The following is a 22,095-nucleotide window of genomic DNA, read 5'->3' as shown; positions in this document are numbered from 1 at the left end:
TCTTTGTAGCGGTTGTGAATGGCAAAGTGCACTTACCCTGGCACGCCTTGCAGGCCGAGCACAACTCAGAGGCAGGAAGGAGCTGCTTTAGTGCACTTTGGCACAACAGGCAGAAAATGAGTCTTGCCGCTAAATACAAAAGTCAGATTTAAAAAGCACATAAATACAAAAGCACATATTGCTCGACATTCCCCTTTCCTCCTAACAAGCTTATCCCCAAAAATATGAAAAATCAAATCGCTTGGATTTAAGATTGGTGCCGTTGCTCTTTTAGTAAAAGATATTCGTATTAGTTGCCTCCATCCTTTGTTCAACTATACGTGTGCAGTACACCGGACAAGTGTATACTATTGACCCTTTACGTGGCCAACAGGAACAGCTTTAATCAAATGAAAAAAGGCAACCAAGGCTGCCCACCACTCTAAGACCAATACAAAATGACACGGTGCATCTTTAAAATCCTCTACAGTTGTTGGTCCAAGGCTTTGATGCTAACACACAGACTGGTGTCCGATACCACCGGTTCAAGCCTCTCTTTCACGCTGCTCTGTAGCTTGAAGTTAGTAAGAGAAGCACTCGAGCAAACCTTATCTGTGACGGCATGTTTTTCAATATGTCCTCCAATTAAAAGCGTTGAGGAGCTCAGACTGCTGTGTTTGCAGTAGCAGCTATCAATTACTTGAAAAACAGTCATTTCATTTTTGAGTCAATTGCAGTATTTATCTTCGTTTGCAGCGGTTAAGAGCACGCTAACTTGTAAATAATTAAAAATGAGGTAAATAACTCTTAAGGCTTTGCAAGTCTCTGCATACACATTTCAGTGGTATCGGCTATATGTTAATATACAGTCTAAAGATCTTTTTCACAGTCTTTTTTTTGTGTGAACAACATGCAACACATGGGGGCAAAAATAGAAAAAAAGAAGAAAAAAAAAATAACACCTTCGTTAGAATCTTTAGAAAAGGCCCGGCAGACACACAGCTGAGCCGCGCTGCTCTGACCGGTTAACGCAGGCGAAATAAAAAGAGAGGTTCCCCTACACACAGCTCACGTTCAAGCAAAACAGAACGGAGCCTTTTGTGAAGCCTCCCAATGGGACCCACACACACATACATGTTGCTGCCACGTCAAAATTTGCATAGAATTTTTAAGTCAATTACGGTTGAGTTTGAGCAAAGAAAATTTTGATTCATCTTCTGCTTTACTTCATTTGCAGAACCATCAGGGCACATGACGGCCCACGTTATCCCTGATTATCATCATGAAAGCAATCAAAGCAAAAAAACATCTTCGGTATTAATCAATAATGATTTAAATATGCGTGAAATCTACTTTCTGCAGCGATAAGAGACCACGTTAAGGCAGATGAATTCACTGGACTTCTTGGTCTGCTCCTTTCCACTCATGTCATTGAATGTGGCAGGTAGGAACTACGTCCGCATTGGGGCTGTTCAATGCATTAATATAGTTGTACCATGGCACACATGTTGGGTTTCCCTGGTTTTAAAGGCTGTAATCTAGTCATTCAATTCTTCACAATGAAGTATTTTATTGTGCCACTCAGGCAACAGGTCTCAGTCGTGCTCCCGGCCCACTTTGTGTCCTCTCCTCCCTTTACAGGGACTCTAGTGTGTGTGCGTATGTATGTGTTGTGGTGGTGGGAAGGCGGGATCATCGGATAAATTGCCCACATGCTTTCCACACTTGAACTGTGCTCTGAACTCAATGCAGCTGGCATGTGTTCTGGCTTGAGGATCCGAACCCGGAGCGCACGCTCTTGATGCTTAATGCGTCCTGGCGTGATGATGAGATAAATCTGGGGTAAAAAGAGAAAAAGTACTGCAACCCCTCTGCGTCTCTTCCGCATCAGAGCCTACGTATGTTCACGTGTGAACTGGGAACGCTTCAATTACATCTAACGTGCCTTTTATTTAGAGCGAGAGGGCCGTTTGAAGCTCCTAACAGATGTACAAACTTTTTCCCTTATTAGGTGGAAACTACGATCTACTGATAACTAAGTGTGAGAGAAGAAAACAGGATGTGTGTTTCAGGAAGAGCAGACAGGATGCGTAGTGGTACGCAACAAATGGATCACGGGTGGCCGCTGATAACGAGCCAGCGGAAGTCAAGAGAGTTTAGTTCATTCGGCAAATGTTTTTTCCCCCCAAAAGCACTTATAGACAAAGAGCGGGACTTCCGTTTGTAAAACGTTGTAAGCTTTATTGAAGAAACATGCACAACAGTACAAACGGAGGGGTTTTTGAGGCACTGCTGGGGGAAACAAATACGCTCAGGAAGGCACCAAGAACTGGAGGCAGCTGCAGAGATTTTATTTCACGGTAGACGTGTGATCAATATTTGGCTTGCAAACAATCATTCATCTCGACCAAAATTGGTATTAATTTGGTCCGGTAAAGACAGTGGGACAATCGTCACAAACCCCCCCCGGGTAATTAAAGTTACCCAGAGTGAACAACAGCCAGAGACATCAGCACAACGTGTGAGCGTAACAGAACACACACACTTTGGACGGCTGCTCAGAGCTCCCTCCCTTTCAACTTGTTATCTTCTGCAGCCGTTGCTGTGACACACACACACACACACACACACACACACACACACACACACACACACACACACAGAGGCCTGGTGTAACTGGCCCCTTACGACTTGGTTCTGATCAGGATTTGATAAGGGTGCCGCCCTCAGTCAGTGTTTAGCTTTAGCAGACTACTCACGACTGGATTTTGCCAAACCTCAATTACAGGCACGCGCTCACGCACACAGTGCAGTCCACAGTCAGGGCTTGTAGCAGACTAATGGGATTCTCATGGAACAGAGAGGTTTGATTAAAGTGCAGATGATTATTATTTCCCATGGCGGTCAGTTGTAATAATTAGCGTGGCAATACAGAGGAAAACTAATATTGAAATCAGACAGGAGGTTTTAACAACTTTGGTTCTCAGTGGAACTTTTTTTGCATGGAGGTTCCATACACCCAATGTATGGAATGTTATGCTAAAAATAGCGGTGTGCATGCGATTAACTCCCGATAATGGTCCAAACAATGGTTGACCACCCCAAGAAAAGGCCCTGGGACCTGGGGAGGGGACCAGGAGGGTGTGGTGAGCGTTGGCAATGCACCTACAGATCTACATACTTATCATTTGGAGATATTTACTCAAAAAGTAAGTCTCCATATTAGTGCTGTAATTTGGAAAATGTGAGTTAACATCTTTTTACAGATTCTACAGTTTATTGGTCCCGTTTTTTGTTCTAATCCTGCAATGTATCTATTTTCTTGCTCCAAACTACTGTTAATGTGTTGGCCTTTAGGGATCCCCCTCATGAAAAGAGTATTGGAAATGAACTGTGGCCCAATCTCAATCTCCACTTACAGGGACAGCCGCACTTTGAGGCGCTGACTGTTAAGTTCTGTCCCACTGTCAAATCGTTGAGCGTTTGTCTCTGGGAGACATTTCTAGCCCTTTAGGGACCCTTTCTGTAAGTCAGCATTAAATGCTGTCTTTGCCCAAGGGAATTACCCACGAGTCACAGCAATGTGAGCGTTAAACACAGGATAATCGTTGGAAGCATGGAGACTTAAAAAAAAAGGTGCGAGTTCATACTGGAATATTACATTTACAGAGAATAATTAAGGATTCAAAGACATTAACTCATTTGTTTATTAACTACTTCATCTTGTCATTTAACACGTCCATTGCTGCTTTCATTTTTTACAACCTACATTTTTTTGACGTTGCCACGGTAACGTTATACACATTCGATTCGACACCATTTAAACCCTCATAGTGTCTCAGACTCAGCCACTTAGCACGTGGCGTCAGTGAGAACCCGACGGTTCAGGGTTTGAGGCCGTGCATGAAGTTTGAAGCACAATCACTGAGCCTTTTGTAATATATGAAAGCCTCAAAGCCTGTTGAGGTAAAGACACATGTAGATTCTCATGAACAAGGGTTGGGGGTTACATTTTATTGCCATTACTGCATTCATTGTGGTTCACCATAAGTGAACATTGTTGCTGCCTGAGGTTGTAAAATTCCAGGAATATTCAAAGTTGTAAACTTTCCATGGGAATTAACTAGAATATACGGGAATTAACTGGATATTTTGGGGTAATTTAACTGTATTTACCTCGTCATATATGACAAAACAACATTTTGTTTGCATGCGTTTCCAACAAAAGTTTGTTTTGTCGTAAGCAGACATGCATGCAACCATTTCCCATACACATTTTAAAAATTACATTTTTGACTTAATCCATTTGTGTGGAGAACTTTTTTCATTGAACAAAAACATTAACAACAAATAAAATAGTGTATTTTGTATGATCACGCACCCCTCCCAAAAAAGAATCCACTTAAAATTAATTAGGCTTCTCAAGCTTGTGGTTTCAGTGTTTTCCCCTGAATCCTTTCAGGTCTACGTCAATGTTGCTAGCTAGATCCTTTAAAACGGAACACAGCATGTGCTGCATGTCATACATCTTTCACATCTAGTTTTGAGTTACGTTTTTATTGCTCACCCTTTTATTAGCAGTAATCATGGTTAATGGTAAAATAGTAATAATGATGATAATGACAAAGGCGTTTAAAAACAACAAGTTTTGGGAAATTTTCCACCCCTTTGCAGCACTATTGCTGCCTCAATAACAATAACAAGCATTTTCTCTTTGAGGAAAAAGAAAATAAAGGGTTCTGTGATTACCAGATTTCAAGTTTTATATCTTCTGTCTGCCCGTCTAGTGAATTTATTGCCACTAGCAGCCCACAACAGCCCAGTGTCACACCGAAGTGAAACCATCAGAGAAGAACGCTGTAATTTCTTATGAGCAGCGAGGAGCCGAACGCTGCAGCTTGCGTTCCATCCACTGGAAAACCTACAAACAGCTTTCTATTAACTTTTTTTGACCCCAGATACATCGATACGCACCAGCCGCCAAGTAGACTCATATTTTAACAGAGAGAAATCTGCGGCGTGAGCCACAAGAGACCTTTTTCAAGGACTCTCTTGAACCTCTCACCTTAAGACAATGATGGACAGAAATGGACAGACAGACCATCCAAGTGCTCAAAAATATATTATTAGATATAAAGATATATATAGAGATATTAGCAAAGAAATACCCACAGCGTTTAGGAACCAGGCCGCAAACATGCTGTGCGATTTTCATACTTTTGTGTTTCACGCGTGTCGACTCTTTAAATAACGTAAGTCTTTGGCATACCCGCAGGATCTCTCAGTATTGTGCCACCTTGTTAAATCCTTGCTTTAAAAGATGCAATAACTTTTAAGAAAACACACCAAAGCCGATTCAACCACAGAGAGCGAACGGCTAGCTAGCTAGCTAGCTAACCGCATCACGCTTTAATGCTGCTACGCACAGAACATTAGGAGGAACGGAGTTGCCACTCATATGCAATAGCGAGGGGCTTTTCTCACGTATTTTATGTTTGACTGTTTCCGGTGAAATGCGCGCGCTGGCGGACAGGTAACTGACCCACGTGACGCAGAGCGTCCACAGGTCAAGGTGCATCGTGGGGAGACGTCACTCGGGATTCATCGCTCAGCATTACCGGTCACAGCACGGATGCAGCAAAAACAGGATTCCTCTCGGAGTGTCCACGTGCTTCCCCTTTATGTAAAAAAACAAACTCAGTTGTTGCACTTTTCAGAAGCGAAACGAGGCGCTTCCGAAACGCCGCACGGGTTTGCGCCGCTTCGTTTGAGTACGCAGGTCAGCGCGCGGCGTCCGCTCGGTTCAAACCTCCGCACCGCTCAGCGGGGCTGTGCAAAACATGCGTGCACATACGCACACTGAGGCGCGTACCTGCACCGCGCTAGCTTAGCTTAGCATTCGTGCCACCGTTTCCCCGGGCATCGCAGCTACGTGCCGCGGTCTCCCGGCGAGACCTCCGCCGGCTCCACTGACAGGCAAACGCTGAAAGAGGATGACAGCCATAAATCCCGCTGCGCGCACACACACACACACACACACACACACACACACACACACACACACACACACACACACACACACACACACACACACACACACACACACACACACACGGCTATTTCGCAACGCGAATGGAAGAAGTCCATATGATGGTGAGCCCCCATCCGCATTTCTCCGGGTGAAGAACCGCGTCCTGGATTGTCAGCCTGATCTTACATAAACACAACCGGAACCCAAATCACATTAGCAACCGCGTTCGTCTCATCCTCCGCAAAACCCCAAAATAACACGGCGACAGCCCACTCACGGTTTGCGCCGCGACGTGAAGTTCGTGTTTCCTCGGATCCCTCGGGATCCTCTCCGCCACTTCGCCTCAAAACAAAGGTGACGGCTTCGCTGCGCGTCGTCGCAGGAGGAGGAACGGGAGACCGGGCTGCCGTACGGTCGCGTGCACACTGCGGTGCTCTCAGCCGGCCGTCGGCGGTCTCCTTCGTCTCGGTGTTTCTGTCGCGGTGGGTGACGATGCACGAGCGCCGCCCAGCGGTGCGGAGGCGACACGACACATTTTTTTTCTCTCTCGCGCGCAACGAGGAGGTAAAGGTGTTTGGAATAATACCAACCCAGTGAAACGTTAAATAAATTACCTGTTTACATAACGTACAGAGTAAAAATGTGGGATCCGATTTAAATGACGCCATTATGTTATCAAATGTTGACTTCAGTGGGACATTGCAACGGCTTTGAGTGTTTCCCACCAGATCTTATTTTTGCCTGAATCTTTCGATCCAGACCTCTTCCATCACCAATCTTTTGTTGGACATAATAACGTATACAAACATTGCACAATATACAACACTCACCCAAATGTGGTTCGCAGGAATAATCTCAGATCTCTGAACGAACGTAGTCTCCAAACTCACAAGATTCTCAATTTCATTTGACTTAAGATTTGTCTTTATTTTCATTTTGGCTTGGGTCACTGACATACATTTTCCTCTTCAACTATCAAACTAGATGGTCAAATGGAATTATTGGTTTTATGTTATACCAATACTCGTGCAGTCAAGGCCCGCCGGGCTCTACGAGTGGGATAGGTTTGGGAGTCTTGCTCGTGTCCGTTTTTCAGCAGTAATTTTAATACTAACACAGTGTTTGTGTACAGGTAAAACAATAATCTCATGATGCTACTGTTGATTAAATACTCACACTGAAACACTCAAAGTAAAGCTGACTGCACGGGACACTGTCTCTCTCACTTTGTTCTTGCCTCAATGCTATAAATAATAATTTCATTGTACAGAGTAACCTGTTAAACTGTGCACATCACAATAAATATCTCAGATCTTGAAGTAGAAATAGTCAGGATACATGTTGAATGAATATCTGTAACAAAATAAATGATTTATACGATATTAAGGCCAAAAGCCAAAGAGTAAACTGTACCTTACTTGGGCTGAATGATAACATGCATTGTACATTATCTGTGTATAGCTACTGGTTAAATGTATAGTTTTGCTATTATTGGTCTGATGATCCATTTGCTATTTATATATTTAATATAATTGGTATTACATGTATTTTCAATGATAACTGGCCTGTTTCAAAGTTCCTAAGTACACAATTTAAATTTAAAAATGGCATGGACAGTTTATGTCCACTAGGTGGCCTCAAAACTCCAGTATTAACTACATTAAATCCACCCATGACATACTTACTACATTCTAACATATTTCATATATTCATAAAGTGTTTGATTTTCTCATAAAATCACAAAATTCTAATGATGGGAAATAAGAGATTGTAATTTGTGTAATAACAATATTTCTAATTTATTCTATCCAATCAAATGTTTGCCGTGATAGGGACACGTTTCATCAGACTTCAATACTGCGCTGTTAATCAGAAATGTTGTCATCACTGATGAATTTATAAGGATAAGAAAGAAAGGATGAAGGATGGAGGGGCGAGCAGAGTTCCCAGAAATAGGAGACGTTGATTGTCAGTTGGTTATGGGGTGAAATTATTAGGAATTTCTACATTTTGTATGAGACAGACATACATTTTGTACATTTAAATGTATAAGATATACATTTAACCAGTAGCTATACGCAGACAATGAACTATGCTATCATGAATATAATTACGATATGAGCAAAGTTACATTTGTAGATGTATAAGATTTCATATACATTACATTTCAATACAGGTCATTTAGCTGACGCTTTTATCCAAAGCAAATTACATTGCATTTTTAACACATGGCTTTTTACAAAAATGATATAAGTGCATTTTTTCAGGAGTTTGAGTTTCCTTTTCATTTAATTTTAAATGTAATAACACTTAAAATTCTGATCCTAATTTTGGTCAGTTTAAAGCCATAAACCAGAGGATTAATGATGGGAGGTAAAATGAGAAGTTCTATTGCAATAACATTTTGAATGGTTAGAGAGAGATTTGAACCAAATTTCAGATTAAAGACATCCAAAAGCATAGTCACAACAAAAAAGAGCAAAGAGGTTAAATGTGGCACACATGTCTGCATGAACCTCGCCCTGTTTTCTAAAGAATTCACACATGTTCTGATGACAAACACGTATGACCAAACTATTAAAAACCCCTGAAATAAGAAAAATGTTACTGTTAGGTTCGATACTATGTTGTTAACAACAGTTTCAGCTGTTAAACAAGCAAGTTTCACAATATTCAAATTCACACAATAAAGTCTGGCAATATATGGGCTGCATAACTTCAATCTAGATGTGAGGATCATAGTCACGGCAGAAATGCAAAAAGGTGTGAACCAGGAGAAAGAGATAAACATTAAAAGTATCTTCTTTGACATGACAGAGTGGTACACCAGGGGTCGACATATAGCCACATATCTGTCATATGACATGACTGCAAGAATGGACAAATCACTGCAGACAAATGAGTACATCACCAAAGCCTGAAAAATGCATCCAGAATAAGATATTACTTGAACAGCAGACAGCAGATCCCACAGAAACTTTGGGTAGAAACCTGTTGTCCCATAAAGTCCATTTATACACAAAGTGCACAATAGAATATACATTGGTTCATGCATGTTCTTATCCAAGATGATGGTCACAATAACAGCAACATTTACCAGCACAATAAAACAGTAACACAGTAAAGTGACAGAGAAGAGAACAACTCTGAGGTTCATTGGTTCATTTAAACCTGAAAGAAAAAATGATGTTATATGAGAGTTGTTGTGGTTTGTAATCATTGTCATTATTTCCTGTGTTGTGAACCTCCACCCTTAACACAAAACCTGTTTCTTCATCCCACTGTTATAAATATCATCTGTCTATAGCAACGCATGACCTGGGAATTCAAACCGACCAATCAACATACACCTCTTTTTCTATAGGTGCATGGATAGATAGTTACTATATTAATCTAAAATATAGAAATACACAAAATAAACAGAATAGAAAAGTAGGAAATTCAATTAACTAACAAAAAAATAGTGCAAAGATTAAACAAAACAAAGAATGATGTGAAGGTGTTGAAGGATAGTGGTGTGATTAATGTGGCCCGATGAGTCTTTTGGAAAAAGGCTCCTCTGTCCCTTCAGCACTTGGTGCAGATGGTGCTCCTGCTATCCAACATGCAGTCCAGACTTTCCAGTTTTACACCAATGATGGAGCCGGTCCTCATAACCATTTTGTAGAGTTGGATGGTGTCTTTGGCTCCAATGCGCGCGCCCTGCAGCAGACATATGACGAGTATGTGGCTCTGGACACAACAGACTGGTGGAACATCTCCAACATCTTGCTGCACACATGAAGGATCAAAGAGTTGTTGTACGATCCATTGTATGAGTTGTACAATAAGTAAGATTTTCTTTCCGTTAAAATAATCATTGTTATTAATGTTAATGTAGAGGTAATGGAGATAAGTTGTTTAGATTTGACCATATACTGTAAAAAATAATATCTCTAGTGGTGGTCAAGAGGTGAAATAAACACACATGTAAGTGAAGTATCGACGAAAAACCCAATGTCTACTGGGTTTAGGCCGACATCTCAGGAAGTGAGGATTTCAGCTTGCCCATAATATTGAAGAATATAAATGTCTTTTAAAAAACACAAAACAGCGAGGCCATCCCCTCAACCTCTTAATGTTTAGGTAAAGGTAAACCCTTTTATTGATGTTGGATGAATGTTCTTAAACAGTCAGAGTGACAAATCAACACATGCTCATGCAATACGATTAGTTAGAAAGCAATTTTTAGGAATCATGGATGCAAATAAACATCTTTCTTTACATTGCAAGTTGATATAGAAGAAAGATAGTGTCCACTCAAGTCTTACGGTCTTTCTTCTCAGCTGGCACGTGGAATTCACTTTTAAAATAGACATACAAATGTATAGTACAATGTGTATATTTTTTATAACACTGCCTTTTCCCTTGTTCTCATCTTGTGCATGTGCAGTCTCCAGAACAAAGCCACAGCCAAAACTCTTTAATAGTGGTAGGTGTCAGATTTAATCTATTACATTAATTTAACTACTTATTACAATGAGGCAAAGAGTTCAGTAAACATGAAATTACATATAAAGATCATATATCAAAAGTTCAAAAAATGTATAAAAATATTAGTGGATTATTTTCCTCCCTTCAGTTATCTTATCAAACACGATGATGCATTTTATTTTTTAAATTAAAACCACCCAAAATTGTTCCTAATTTTGGTCAATTCAAAGCGATAAACGAGGGTTAGGGTTCATGATCGGAGGTATAATGAGAAGCTCTATTGCAATAACATTTTGAGTGGTTGGAGAGAGATCCAAATCTTACATTAAAAATATCAACCATTATAGTGACAGTAAAAATGAGCAAGGAGGGTAAATGTGGCACACACGTCACACAGGTTCTGATGACATACACGTAGGTCCAGACTAAAAAAGACACCTGAAATAAGGAATTTATTATTACTATTTTAGCCACTATGCTCTTAACTATAGTGTCAGTTGGGAAACATGAAAGTTTCACAATAATCCAATTTATGCAATAAAGTCTGGCAATATATGAGCTGAATAACTTTAATCTAGATGTGAGGGTCATAGTCACGGCAGAAATGCAAAAAGGTGTGAACCAGGAGAAAGACACTAATATTAAGTCTCTTTGACATGACAGAGTGGTACACCAGCGGTCGACATATATCTGTCATATGACGTTACTGCAAGAATGGACATATCACTGGAGACAAATGACTCCATCACGAAAGCCTGAACAAGGCATCCAGAATAAGAGATCACATGAACAGCAGACAGCAGATCCCACAGAGTCTTTGGGTAGAAACCTGTTGTCCCATAAAGTCCATTCATGCAGAAACTGCACAGTAGAATATATATTGGTTCATGCATGTTCTTATCCAAGATGATGGTCACAATAACAGCAACATTTACCACCACAACAGAACAATAAGATATAAAAGTTAGAGAGAAGAGAGCAACTTGTTGGTACTTAATTACATTTAAACCTGAAAGAACAAATTATGTTATTTGAGATGTGTTATCCATTGTGGTTAGTAATCACTGATTACTAATCATTGTGATTATTGCCTGTGTTGTCTACCTCCACCCTCAACACAGTGCCTGGTCCCTCTTCTCAACGTTGTTGATATGTTCTAACTATAGCAACGCACAAGCTGGGAATTCAAAGCAACCAAATCAACTTTTAGAAAGAGAACTTGTTTTTAACTTGCTGCAATTAGCTGAGTGGGACTAACAACGTGTAAGGGTTACAGGTATTTGAACCCAAAAGCACAACTCCGAGGCAGAATCCAATCAAAAGTTATTTACTTATACAGGCAGGGTCAAAACCGGGAAAGCAGTCCAATGGGCAAACAAATCCAGAGGGGCCGGCAGGAAATACGTAAACGGGGACAGGCAGGGTCCAGAAACAGGACGGCAATACGACAGGCAAACAAATCCAAAAAGGGGGCAGGCGAAGAATTCGTGGTCAAAAGAAGGCGGGCTAGGTCAGGACGGGATATCGGTAATCGGGGAAAACACTGGAAAACTTGGCATGTACACAAGACAATCTGGCAGAGGACAAGTGGAAGTGTGGGGACCTAAATAGTGAGGAGCTAATGAGGGAATGGGCTGCAGGTGGGAAGGGCAATTCGTGACACAATGCATTACAAATATAAACATTTAAAGAAAATAAATCTTTTCAGAGGTTCATAATAATTATCTTTATTTGAGTTTCCTTATTGCATCCAAAAATGCATGGTGAATACTGCACGGAATTACTCACTAATTTTGGTCAATTCAAAACCATAAGCGAGAGGATTTATAACAGGAGGTATAAAGAAAGGTTTATTGGAAAAATAATTTGGAATAGTTGGAGGGAGATTTGAACCGAAATTACATGAAATTAAAGACATGAAACATGTTTTCTTCACAGCTAAAAAATACAAATGAAAAAAAGAGGTACAGGTTATTGTTTTGCTTATGACCTACTTGAAAAACTTTTATTTTATCCATAAAGCAACTTCACCTGTCCCAGTTTTTCTTCCCTCCCGACTCTAGAATGTTTCGGCTTTGTTGATGGTTGGTCTTTAGTGGGACGTCACTGGTCTTTCTCCTGTTAGCAGTCGTTCTGTCGGGAAAAAAATCACCAGAAGCTTCAGTAGTACCTTGCATCTTCGATGTTGAGACTAGCTTGATGTTTGGCCGCTGATCTTGTCTGTGGTTGATTTGGTGTAGAAGAGAAGTCCTCCTCGACTTACTTCTCTCCGGCGTCGTTGAGCACGGGGGCAGTTGCCTGAGTGTATTAGGACTTCTTGCTACTGTGTGGGCAAGACTTAATCCTTGGGTGAAATTCCCATGGTGGCGTTGCTGGTATCTGACGATTTGGTACAATTTCAATTAAATTATAAACTAGATCCTATGTTTCTTTCGAATAGCCACACATGCTAACCTAGGTGTTAGGTTAGGTGCATTGTTTGGGTTGTCTGCATTCAGAAAGACTCATGTTTTTTATCAGGGGATTTTAGCTAGTGTTCTCTTCCATGCTGTGCTCTGTGGGTGCGGGGGGCTGGTTCAGTGATTGGCCTTCCACCTGATTCTGTAGAAGTCACTATAGAAAAGAGAACACGGGACAAGTCTTTTATTCCAGCAACAGTTCAATTTTTGAATGAACACCTTTAGGTTTAGCATCTTTCTGATGTCCATCATGTTTTATAAGGCATCTTCTAGTCTTGTTTGTTGCTAGTAACATGTTTCCTGTCTGTTGTGCGCTGCTGGCTGTGTCTATTGTTGTCTGTATTGGTCTGTACAATATTTTGGTGGCAAATGAGTTTCACCACTGGGGATTAATACATTTTTCTAATCTAAGCAAAGTCTCTTAGTGCAAGTGGAAGCACAGTCAACCAATCCATTGTAGTTTCCCTACAAATCTTTGCTAATCAGTTTTTAAAGGTGCCATTTGAACATTCCACCACTTCTGGTGATTGGGGATGGTGTTTATTTAATCTAACCTTTTGTTTTATGCTCATTGTTTGCGTTATTTTTTCAATTATTGCATTGTCTAAGTGAGTGCCATTGTCAGAGCTAATTTGATCCGGGACCCCAAATATTGGTAAGAGCTCTCTGATGAGAAATTTAGTTTTTAGTATGGAGAGTCTAATCATGTTAATGGTGGCCTATTGGCGCAACATGGGACTTGATATAAAAATATGTTATGTTCTGCACATATTTTGTAAGATTGTTTTGCAAGAGTGTAAAGATAGAGATAGGAAGCATGTCTGCACTGATGGACACCGGTTCATCAGCAACCCTTGTGAGACCTGATATGGTGAAATATGGAACGGTTATTTTGCCCATATAGTTGAGCTGCAGTCGGTCACTGGTGGCCGAGCTCCCATGGTCGTTCACCGGTCCAGTGGGACACTGGTTGTTAGAAACCGCATGCAGTTTGCCTTCCTTCCCACAGGACGTACCAAGTGGTGAGTCACCTCCCGCACCATAAATAGAGGCCTGGTTGGGGCCAACTTCCTTTTGTATCCTGACATGAGTGTTTGGTCAGTTTCCATGTGTCTGTTGGACTGATTCCAATGTAAGTAGGGATGGGTAGGTGAGGCCTCATGAAGCGTTGTGGCACATTACCCAAACTGTATTGATACTGTGTCGGTACTGTGTTGCTCAATACTGACACCTGCTGGATCTTAAAAATCATTACAGGCAAGCTAGTTGACCGGCTCAACTAACATACGCTCTGTAATGCCTCAGCATTGACATGGTGCTTTTATTAATGTAGGACGGTTCTGCTGAACAAATGCGACCTTTAACCTGCAGGAAATAAAATGATGATGATGATGAAATTTGAAACGAATTTGAATTCTGATCAGCGGAAACTGAGAGGAACAGGATGAAACAACAAGGAAATAAAAACAAATACCAAATATCAAAATGGTGACACGACAAAAAAACTCTTTTTCTTTCAGGCTCCATGGCGTGAAGGGAAGAATTGCGCTTCAAAAGATCTGTGATTCTCTGTCAACGGGATGCAGAGATGCATAACTTAGAAGTGGTAGTAGTACACCAGGGGTCGACATATAGCCACATATCTGTCATATAACATAACTGCAAAAATGGAGATATCACTGCAGACAAATGAGTGAATCACAAAAGCCTGAACAAGGCATCCAGAATAAGAGATTACATAAACAGCAGACAGCAGATCCCACAGAAGCTTTGTGTAGAATCCTGTTGTGCCATGAAGTCCATTCATGCACAAAGTGCACAATCGAATATACATCGGTTCATGCAGGTTCTTATCCAAGATGATGGTCACAATAAGAGCAACATTTACCAGCACAATGAAACAGTAACAGAGTAAAGTGACAGAGAAGAGAACAACTCTGAGGTTCATTGTTTCATTTAAACCTGAAAGAAAAAACAACCTTACATGAGAAGAATTAGGCATCATGGTTAATGAATTGTTTTTGCCCTGCGTTATGGATGTCTATTCTCAACATGGTACTTGCTCCATAATATTACTGTTTCTCATATCTTGTCTTACTACAGACACACGGCAGTTGGGAATTCAAAACAGCCTAAGGAAAAGACATGGCAAATGTAATTCATTAGAATGAGCTAGAAATGTAGGATCAATAAAGTTCATATGATGTTTGGGTGGTAGGTTCCGGGTTCAATATTCAAAGGAAAACAGGCATTTTCAATGCAAACTGATTTTCGCATAGCTTCAACCATTTACATATCTCATGTGCAATCTTTTGAGAGTTTCTTGGACAGTGAAAGTTTCCTTTTCTTTGTAGCTTGCTGTTGCTGTATCAAAACTAAACCTGAAGGCCTGGTTTGGACCACATTCACAACTTCCAAATAGAGATAAAAATAATCACATGTGTTGTGCAATATTTGAGAGCACAGAAAGCTGACTTCTAAAACTTCATATGCGGTACAACTGTCGTAAAGTTGGAAATCAGTTTGGTGGTGCGGTTTGTGGAGGTATGACAGTTTATGCAAGGACACCGCTAATCCCTGTCGATGATGCATGGACGCAAAGACTGAGGACGTACGATGTGTCAAACTAAGAAAGGCTTCAGAAACAATAATTGTGCAGGATGCAGTCTGACTTATTTTGTCGATGAACCTCGTTTGGACGTGAGGGCTTTCCCAAAGCATTACTGACCATACTAAACGGGTCTATAGTTTAGTTTCATTGCACCTGATACAAAAAAATGTTTCTCCTGAATATTTACTTCAACGCACTCAGAAACCTGACTAAAGCTGATTTGTGTATTCTCGTCCCTACCATTTAACTCAGCTAATGGACCATTGTTTAGCTTCATTTTCAGAAGAGCTATCACGGTCACGGCTCCAGTAACTCCAGTCCTTTTCGTGTTTCCCTGTCTTGCTTGTGTCTTTCGTGTCCCTCCTCAATTCTGTCTCTGTGTGTGTCCACTCAACTCACTGCCTCTTCTGCCATGAGCGCTTCCGCTTCTCACGCTGTTCCACCTGCTCTATCTACGTCATCCCCCGTGTACGCCGCTCCCGCCAGAACACTATTCAGCAGATCTGGAAGCTGGTGGGCAGTTCCTTATGCAAGGATTTCTGTTATTTGTGAAGAACCGTACCTAGTACATAATACATAGTAGCTGTACTGTTCTCATCATGTGTTGTACTTTCATAGTGTATAGCAAGCCGCACCATGGCCATGTGAATGCATACAAATCACAAATGAAATGACAAAAATGACACAAATTACTATATGAACATCTATTTATTGAACTTTACAGAATCTTTAAGTAGAAACTTGTAGTCCCATAAAGTCCATTCATGCAGAAAGCACACAACAGAATATACATCAGTTCATGCATGTTCTCATCCAAGATGATGGTCACAATAAGAGCAACATTTACCAGCACAATAAAACAGTAACACAGTAAAGTGGCAGAGAAGAGAGCAACTCTGAGGTTCATTGTTTCATTTAAACCTGAAAGAAAAAAATCCTTACACAAGAAGAATTATGCATTGTGGTTAATGAATTGTGTTTGGTGTTATGTACGCCCATCTTTAACATGGTACTTGCTCCACCATACTAACGATATTAATATATTATCCTGTATGACACACCAGCCACCCAACAGTCAGAAATAGGTTTCCTCCCTGTTTCACCTTGATTTAACCTACTGTAACAGCATTGCCTTATATAATTGCAAATGTAATTTATTACATTAACTTCAAAATGTAAGATTAATCAAGTTCATATGAAGTTGGTAGGCACCGAAGGTTTAAACATTCATACAAAAATTTCCAATGGAAACTGAGTTGCATTTGCAAAGTTCAACCATATATTTATGTATCTCTATTTCAAGAAAGAGTCACTTGGACAGCTAGAGTTTCCTTTTCTTTGTCTTTGAAAATAGCTTGCTGTTGCTTTATAGAAACTATGAGGTCTAACAAATGCTGTACACATGCCGTACTCGCTATGGAGTTTGTCCTTTGGTTGTAATTCCAGTCCATTTCTGGTGTTTCCCTGTGTTCCTTGTGTCTCACAGCTGCTGTGACACAATTGGTCAATGAATGCATTCTCAAGTATAAAATTCCCTGCGGCGGTAATATTTAAATAGTGCCTTATTACTTGGTAATTTACGAGAACTAACAATCATGACGAGAAACGCAGATTACTAAGTACCGGTTAGCATAACGCATTTATATTGTAACCTTGTTAATAAAGTACCTGGTTGTTTATGTTGCCTGCATGACACAGCACTGTGGACGAAAACATCTAAGACGCGCTTATTTGTGGTCTATATTTGGAAAAATTGTAGTTTTGGACTCCAGACTTACGCAACTGACATGCGTCTCCCGTCTCATCATAACCACGTAGTGAAAGTGGAGTCAGATTCCTTAAACACCGCAGTTTTCTTTTCCCAAATCCTCATGAATTCTCCTAACCGTCTTTCCTTAACCCCATGACGTTTTCCACAGAGGTCAAGGAATAGTGTTACAAGCGTTATCAAAGAGGAAAGTCTTAAGCTTTATCTTAAATGAGCTGACTGTGTCTGCCCTCCGGACTGAAACTAGAATCTGGTTCCACAAAAGAGGAGTTTGATAGCTGAAGGCTCTGGCTCCCATCCTTTTTTTTTGAGACTCAGACTCTAGTAAGCATTTATAGAGCCGAGCTCTTGAGTAATATGGTATAGTAAGATCCTTAAGATAAGACGTGTAGGTGAGGAGAAGTACTTTCAATTCTATTCTTCATCTAACAGGGAGTCATTGCAGAGAAGCTAATACAGGAGTATGACGATCCCTTTTCTTAGTTATTGTTAATACACGTGCTGCAGCATTGTGCATCAACTGGAAAGGCTTAGAAGCCTTATAAGAGCCACCTGATAATAAAGAATTGCAGTAACCCAGTCTGATATCCTGATACATGATACGGCACTAAAAGCAGAAGGAATCACTTCCTTGGACGTGGCTTAGACTTATGCTTACTTCGGACAGTCACAAATGTGTGGGCCTCCAGAGATGAGCCTACCTCAGGAATCAGGATTCAGGAACATTTATTGCCAAAATATGTTAGACATACAAGGAATTTGACTTGGCGGTTGACAACATAGTGCAAGAATGGTATAAAATAAAATAGGCCTGCACTAAAGGCCTCCCATTGTCCTTGGCTGTGGCTGTAGCGTACCAGATCGTGATGGAGGAGCAGAGGAGGAGGAGCAGACTCGATGATGGCTGTGCAGAAGTGCACTATCATCGTCTTTGGCAGGTTGAATTTCTTCAACTCACAAGGCAGACCGGACAATAATTCTTTACCTATTTCAGCAGCTACCACCTACAATCTACATGGGAAAAGCTTCTCAGTGGGCACCGTTCTTCACCGTGTAGCCGATGCAGCTGGGGCGAGACCGATTCCCTCATTTTGTGCGCCAACGGCAAATCAAGGCTGGTTTATAAGTCTATTGCGGAAACTAAAAACAAATATCCTCTCCATCTCATTGACCCCCACTACCCCACCACTAGTAAACAACTGCACAACAATTGGTTCCTGGGTTTATCCAGGTGACGGTCGTCCCATTTGTCTGTTCGTGCCTGACGCTGTCAGTACACAAGTTTTACAATTGGGGAATTCCAAACTCACTTGCCATCCTTGGTTTCATCGCACTCTCAACCTCATTAGACAAGGGTTTTGTCAGCCACCAATGTCCCAAGACAACCGTGCTTTTGTGTCAGCCTGCTGTCTGTGCTTGGTCAATTGCCCCTTCACCGATCCCCCGCCGTCCCTGGTCCCATATAGGAGTGGAATATGTCACTGGTCTGCCCCTGTCTAACAAAAACATCACCATAGTAACTGTTGTGGACTGTTTTTCTGAGGCTGTGCATTTAATTTCCCTACTCAAATTTCCTATAGCCACTGAAACTGCTATTTTCTTGGTCTTTATGTCTTTCCCTCCAAGGCATTTCCTAGGACATTGTGTCTGACAGAAGTTTTGTCTCAGATCTAAAAAATAGCCTTCTGTTGGGATCCGGGCGCCCCTGTATACGATCATCAGACTAATGGCAAGATGCGGGCAAATTGAGATTGGGAAGCAGTCTTATTAAGGTTATGTCACTGCTCTCCACTCCTTCTGGTGTGCACACTTGCTTTGGATCGAGTATGCCTAGAATTCCCTTACCAGCACCGTTTCAGGTATGTCCCCCTTCATGGCCTTCTTGGGTTATCAACAACCCCTTTTTACAGTCCAAGAAGAGTAGGGGGCGGTGCCATCTGTCCAAGCCAACTTTTGTAGGTGCCAGCAGATAGATGGGAGATTACAAAAAAAAGTACATCATGTCTTTTTCTTTGAAAATGTAATTTTGAGGAAATCTCAAATAGTTTTAAATATAGAAAAACTGGCTACATCACTTGTTTTACCCTCCTACTCTTCTTTTAGTTGACAAACAGCAAAATATTTAACCCTTGTATTATGTTGAGAAAAAAATACGTTTATTATGTTGCGGGTCATTTTGACCCGTATTGTCTAAACGCACACAAAACAGTCAAAAATGAAGTTAAACCAATAATAACTTTATTTTAGATTAAACAAACATTAAGAAGAGATGAGAAGAAGAGATATACAATTCAAACACTATATTAAAGAACTCCTGATATCATGTTTTCCTTCGTCACAAACACTTAAGTCATTAGTAAGGTACAAAGCTCACCAAATAATTCACTTTTTTTATCTCAGAGCAGCCGCAAAGGTCCACGTAACGTAGATTTCCTAACATATGCATAGCCAAAATACTGTACCTTGAGAGGATATATGTGTACATTCCCTATCTTCCCTATTCTATTCTTCAGATGAAATAATGCCTTTCTGGTAGTGAAAGTGATACTAGCATCTGTTACAATCCTTAACATAATTGCAGAGAGCATGTGTAATAAATAATTTGACCAGTTGAAATGGCAACCATCTTCAGATGCACTGAACAGCTGTTTGTATGATTCAGGGATCGTGTTGCCCGCAAAGCCAAATCCAGGAATGTGCTGTGGGAAATTTCTGTGAGTACATCTCACAACTTAAATGTAGACGGGAGAGACCTTGTATTGTGAATCTTGCAGACTCTACATGCAGCGTGTCATTGTCGAAGACATATAAACGACAGCGTTGTGGTTGATGCCTATGAGCCTTAAACTACTTCCTTAGGCAAAACGAGACAACCAACCAGTCAAGCCACAATTATGATAGAGTTATCCTGCTGAATTATTTTGGTTTAAAAAGGTAATGTTGACTCTAAATTCCCCGTAGATGTGTGAATGGTTGTATGTCTCTGTGTAGCCCTGCGATTGGCTGGCGACCAGTCCCCGTCTCTAGCCCAAAGTTGGCTGGGATAGACTCCAGCCCCCTGCGACCCTGTGTGCAGGATAAGCGGTTTGACGATGGATGGATGTTGTAATGTTTCTCATTCATTCATTAATTTTCCTGGTTTATATTTGTCTTAATTTAAACCAGATAAGTGGTCATTTGTCACATAACACTTCTTACATACATTTGAAATATTGAACTCATTTTGTTAATTTATAGTTGTGAATGTTGAATCACAAGCAGGTCAATTATTACAAACGTACATAATATACAAGAGGATTCATATGAGGATGTAATTGTTGATGGGTGTAGTTTAGTGGGCTCAAACACACGCGCACAGCAGTTCAATTTCTCGCCAATGATTTTATTAAGGAATTGAAAAGGGGTAACCGAGAGCGCTCCTCATAATAAACTGGAGTCGGGAGGGAAAACTCCTCCGACATCTTGAGGGGGGTAGTTAGAGTTCTGGTGTGGAAAACCCCAGGTCCGACACCGCAGTCCGAGTCCGATTGAAACGAGTCCCTTGAACTCTGTGGTACACCGGGGGTGAGACACTGCTGAACGAAAAACAAAAACATGCAAACTGATAAGTCAAAAATGGGGTGGCGAGATCTTAACGGCACCTGAGACAGTAAGTTGAATTGCAAATCACAATATAAAAGTCTCTGGAAAATCTTTTAGGCAAGCAAGAAGTACACAATTATGACAGTTATCTCGCAGTATTTTCCTAGTTATTATTAAAGTTCAAAACTCAGGTTGCTCAATCATTCCTGTTCTTTGTTGATCTTCGTCATTGTTGGACCGTATAAGAGGCCTTGGAGTTTAATTGGGATATAAGTAGTGTAATTTTAAAAGTAATAACAGCAACAATTCTTTTACGAATGTTGGTCAATTTGAAACCATAAATGAGAGGATTCATCATTGGCAGAATGACCAGATATTCTATTGCGATAAAGTTCTTAAATGCTTGAGGTAAGTTTGAACCATATCGTATATGCATGAAATCTAAAAGTATTGTTCCAAGAAAAATGAGCAAGCAGGCTAAATGTGGCACACATGTCTGCATGAACTTTGCCCTGTTTTCTACAGAATTCACACATATTTTGATGACATACAAGTAGGACCAAACTATTAACACAGCATGACATAGGTAAAATATATTTGTAATGTTAGCAAGTGTGTTGTTAAATATAGTGTTAGCTGGGAAACAAGCAAGTTTTACAATAATCCAATTCATGCAATAAAGTCTGTCAATATATGGGCTGCACAAATGTAACCTTGATGTGAGGATCATATTTGTGCTTATAATGCAAAAAGGTGTGAACCAGGAGAAAGATACTAATATTAAAAGTCTCTTCTTTGACATGACAGAGTGGTACACCAGTGGTCGACATATAGCCACATATCTGTCATATGACATCACTGCAAGAATGGACATATCGTTGGAGACAAATGCGTGAATCACAAAAGCCTGAACAAGGCATCCAGAATAAGAGATTACATGAACAGGAGACAGCCGATCCCACAGAATCTTTGTTGTCCCATAAAGTCCATTCACGCACAAACTGCACAATAGAATATACATCGGTTCATGCAGGTGCTTATCCAAGATGATGGTCACAATGAGAACAACGTTTATCAGCACAATGAAAAAGTAACACAGTAACATGACAGAGAAGAGAGCAACTCTGTTAGTCATTGTTACATTAAAACCTGAAAGAAAAAACACCCTTACATGAGAAGAATTATGCATCAT

General features: G+C 40.6%; 3 protein-coding genes and 1 pseudogene across 7 annotated transcripts in view; all 4 read right to left on the bottom strand.

The window, feature by feature from the left end:
* The window catches only part of adarb1b (adenosine deaminase RNA specific B1b), a 99,978-nt gene extending 93,442 nt beyond the window's left edge, over window positions 1-6,536 (bottom strand). For 3 of the 5 annotated variants that reach the window (XM_040200822.2, XM_040200823.2, XM_040200825.2), the window contains exon 1: window positions 6,288-6,536. The gene's annotated coding sequence lies outside the window, so the exon portion shown is untranslated. The remainder of the gene's footprint in view (window positions 1-6,287) is intronic. The other 2 variants (XM_078091405.1, XM_078091406.1) reach the window with 2 other exon arrangements.
* Window positions 6,537-8,294: 1,758 nt separating this feature from the next.
* Window positions 8,295-9,230, bottom strand: LOC120834271 (olfactory receptor 5F1-like). Its single transcript, XM_040202185.2, has one exon. The coding sequence runs from the start codon at window positions 9,228-9,230 to the stop codon at window positions 8,295-8,297; it is 936 nt and encodes a 311-aa protein (XP_040058119.1).
* A 347-nt stretch (window positions 9,231-9,577) lies between these two features.
* On the bottom strand, window positions 9,578-18,638 carry LOC120834270 (olfactory receptor 8H2-like; annotated as a pseudogene).
* A 2,491-nt stretch (window positions 18,639-21,129) lies between these two features.
* Window positions 21,130-22,095, bottom strand: LOC120834259 (olfactory receptor 4K1-like). The gene has a single exon (XM_040202173.2). The coding sequence runs from the start codon at window positions 22,093-22,095 to the stop codon at window positions 21,130-21,132; it is 966 nt and encodes a 321-aa protein (XP_040058107.2).

The sequence above is a fragment of the Gasterosteus aculeatus genome, chromosome 16, assembly GCF_964276395.1.
Source record: "Gasterosteus aculeatus chromosome 16, fGasAcu3.hap1.1, whole genome shotgun sequence".
NCBI classification, from domain to species: domain Eukaryota; kingdom Metazoa; phylum Chordata; class Actinopteri; order Perciformes; family Gasterosteidae; genus Gasterosteus; species Gasterosteus aculeatus.
This window is presented reverse-complemented; position numbering and strand designations above follow the sequence as displayed.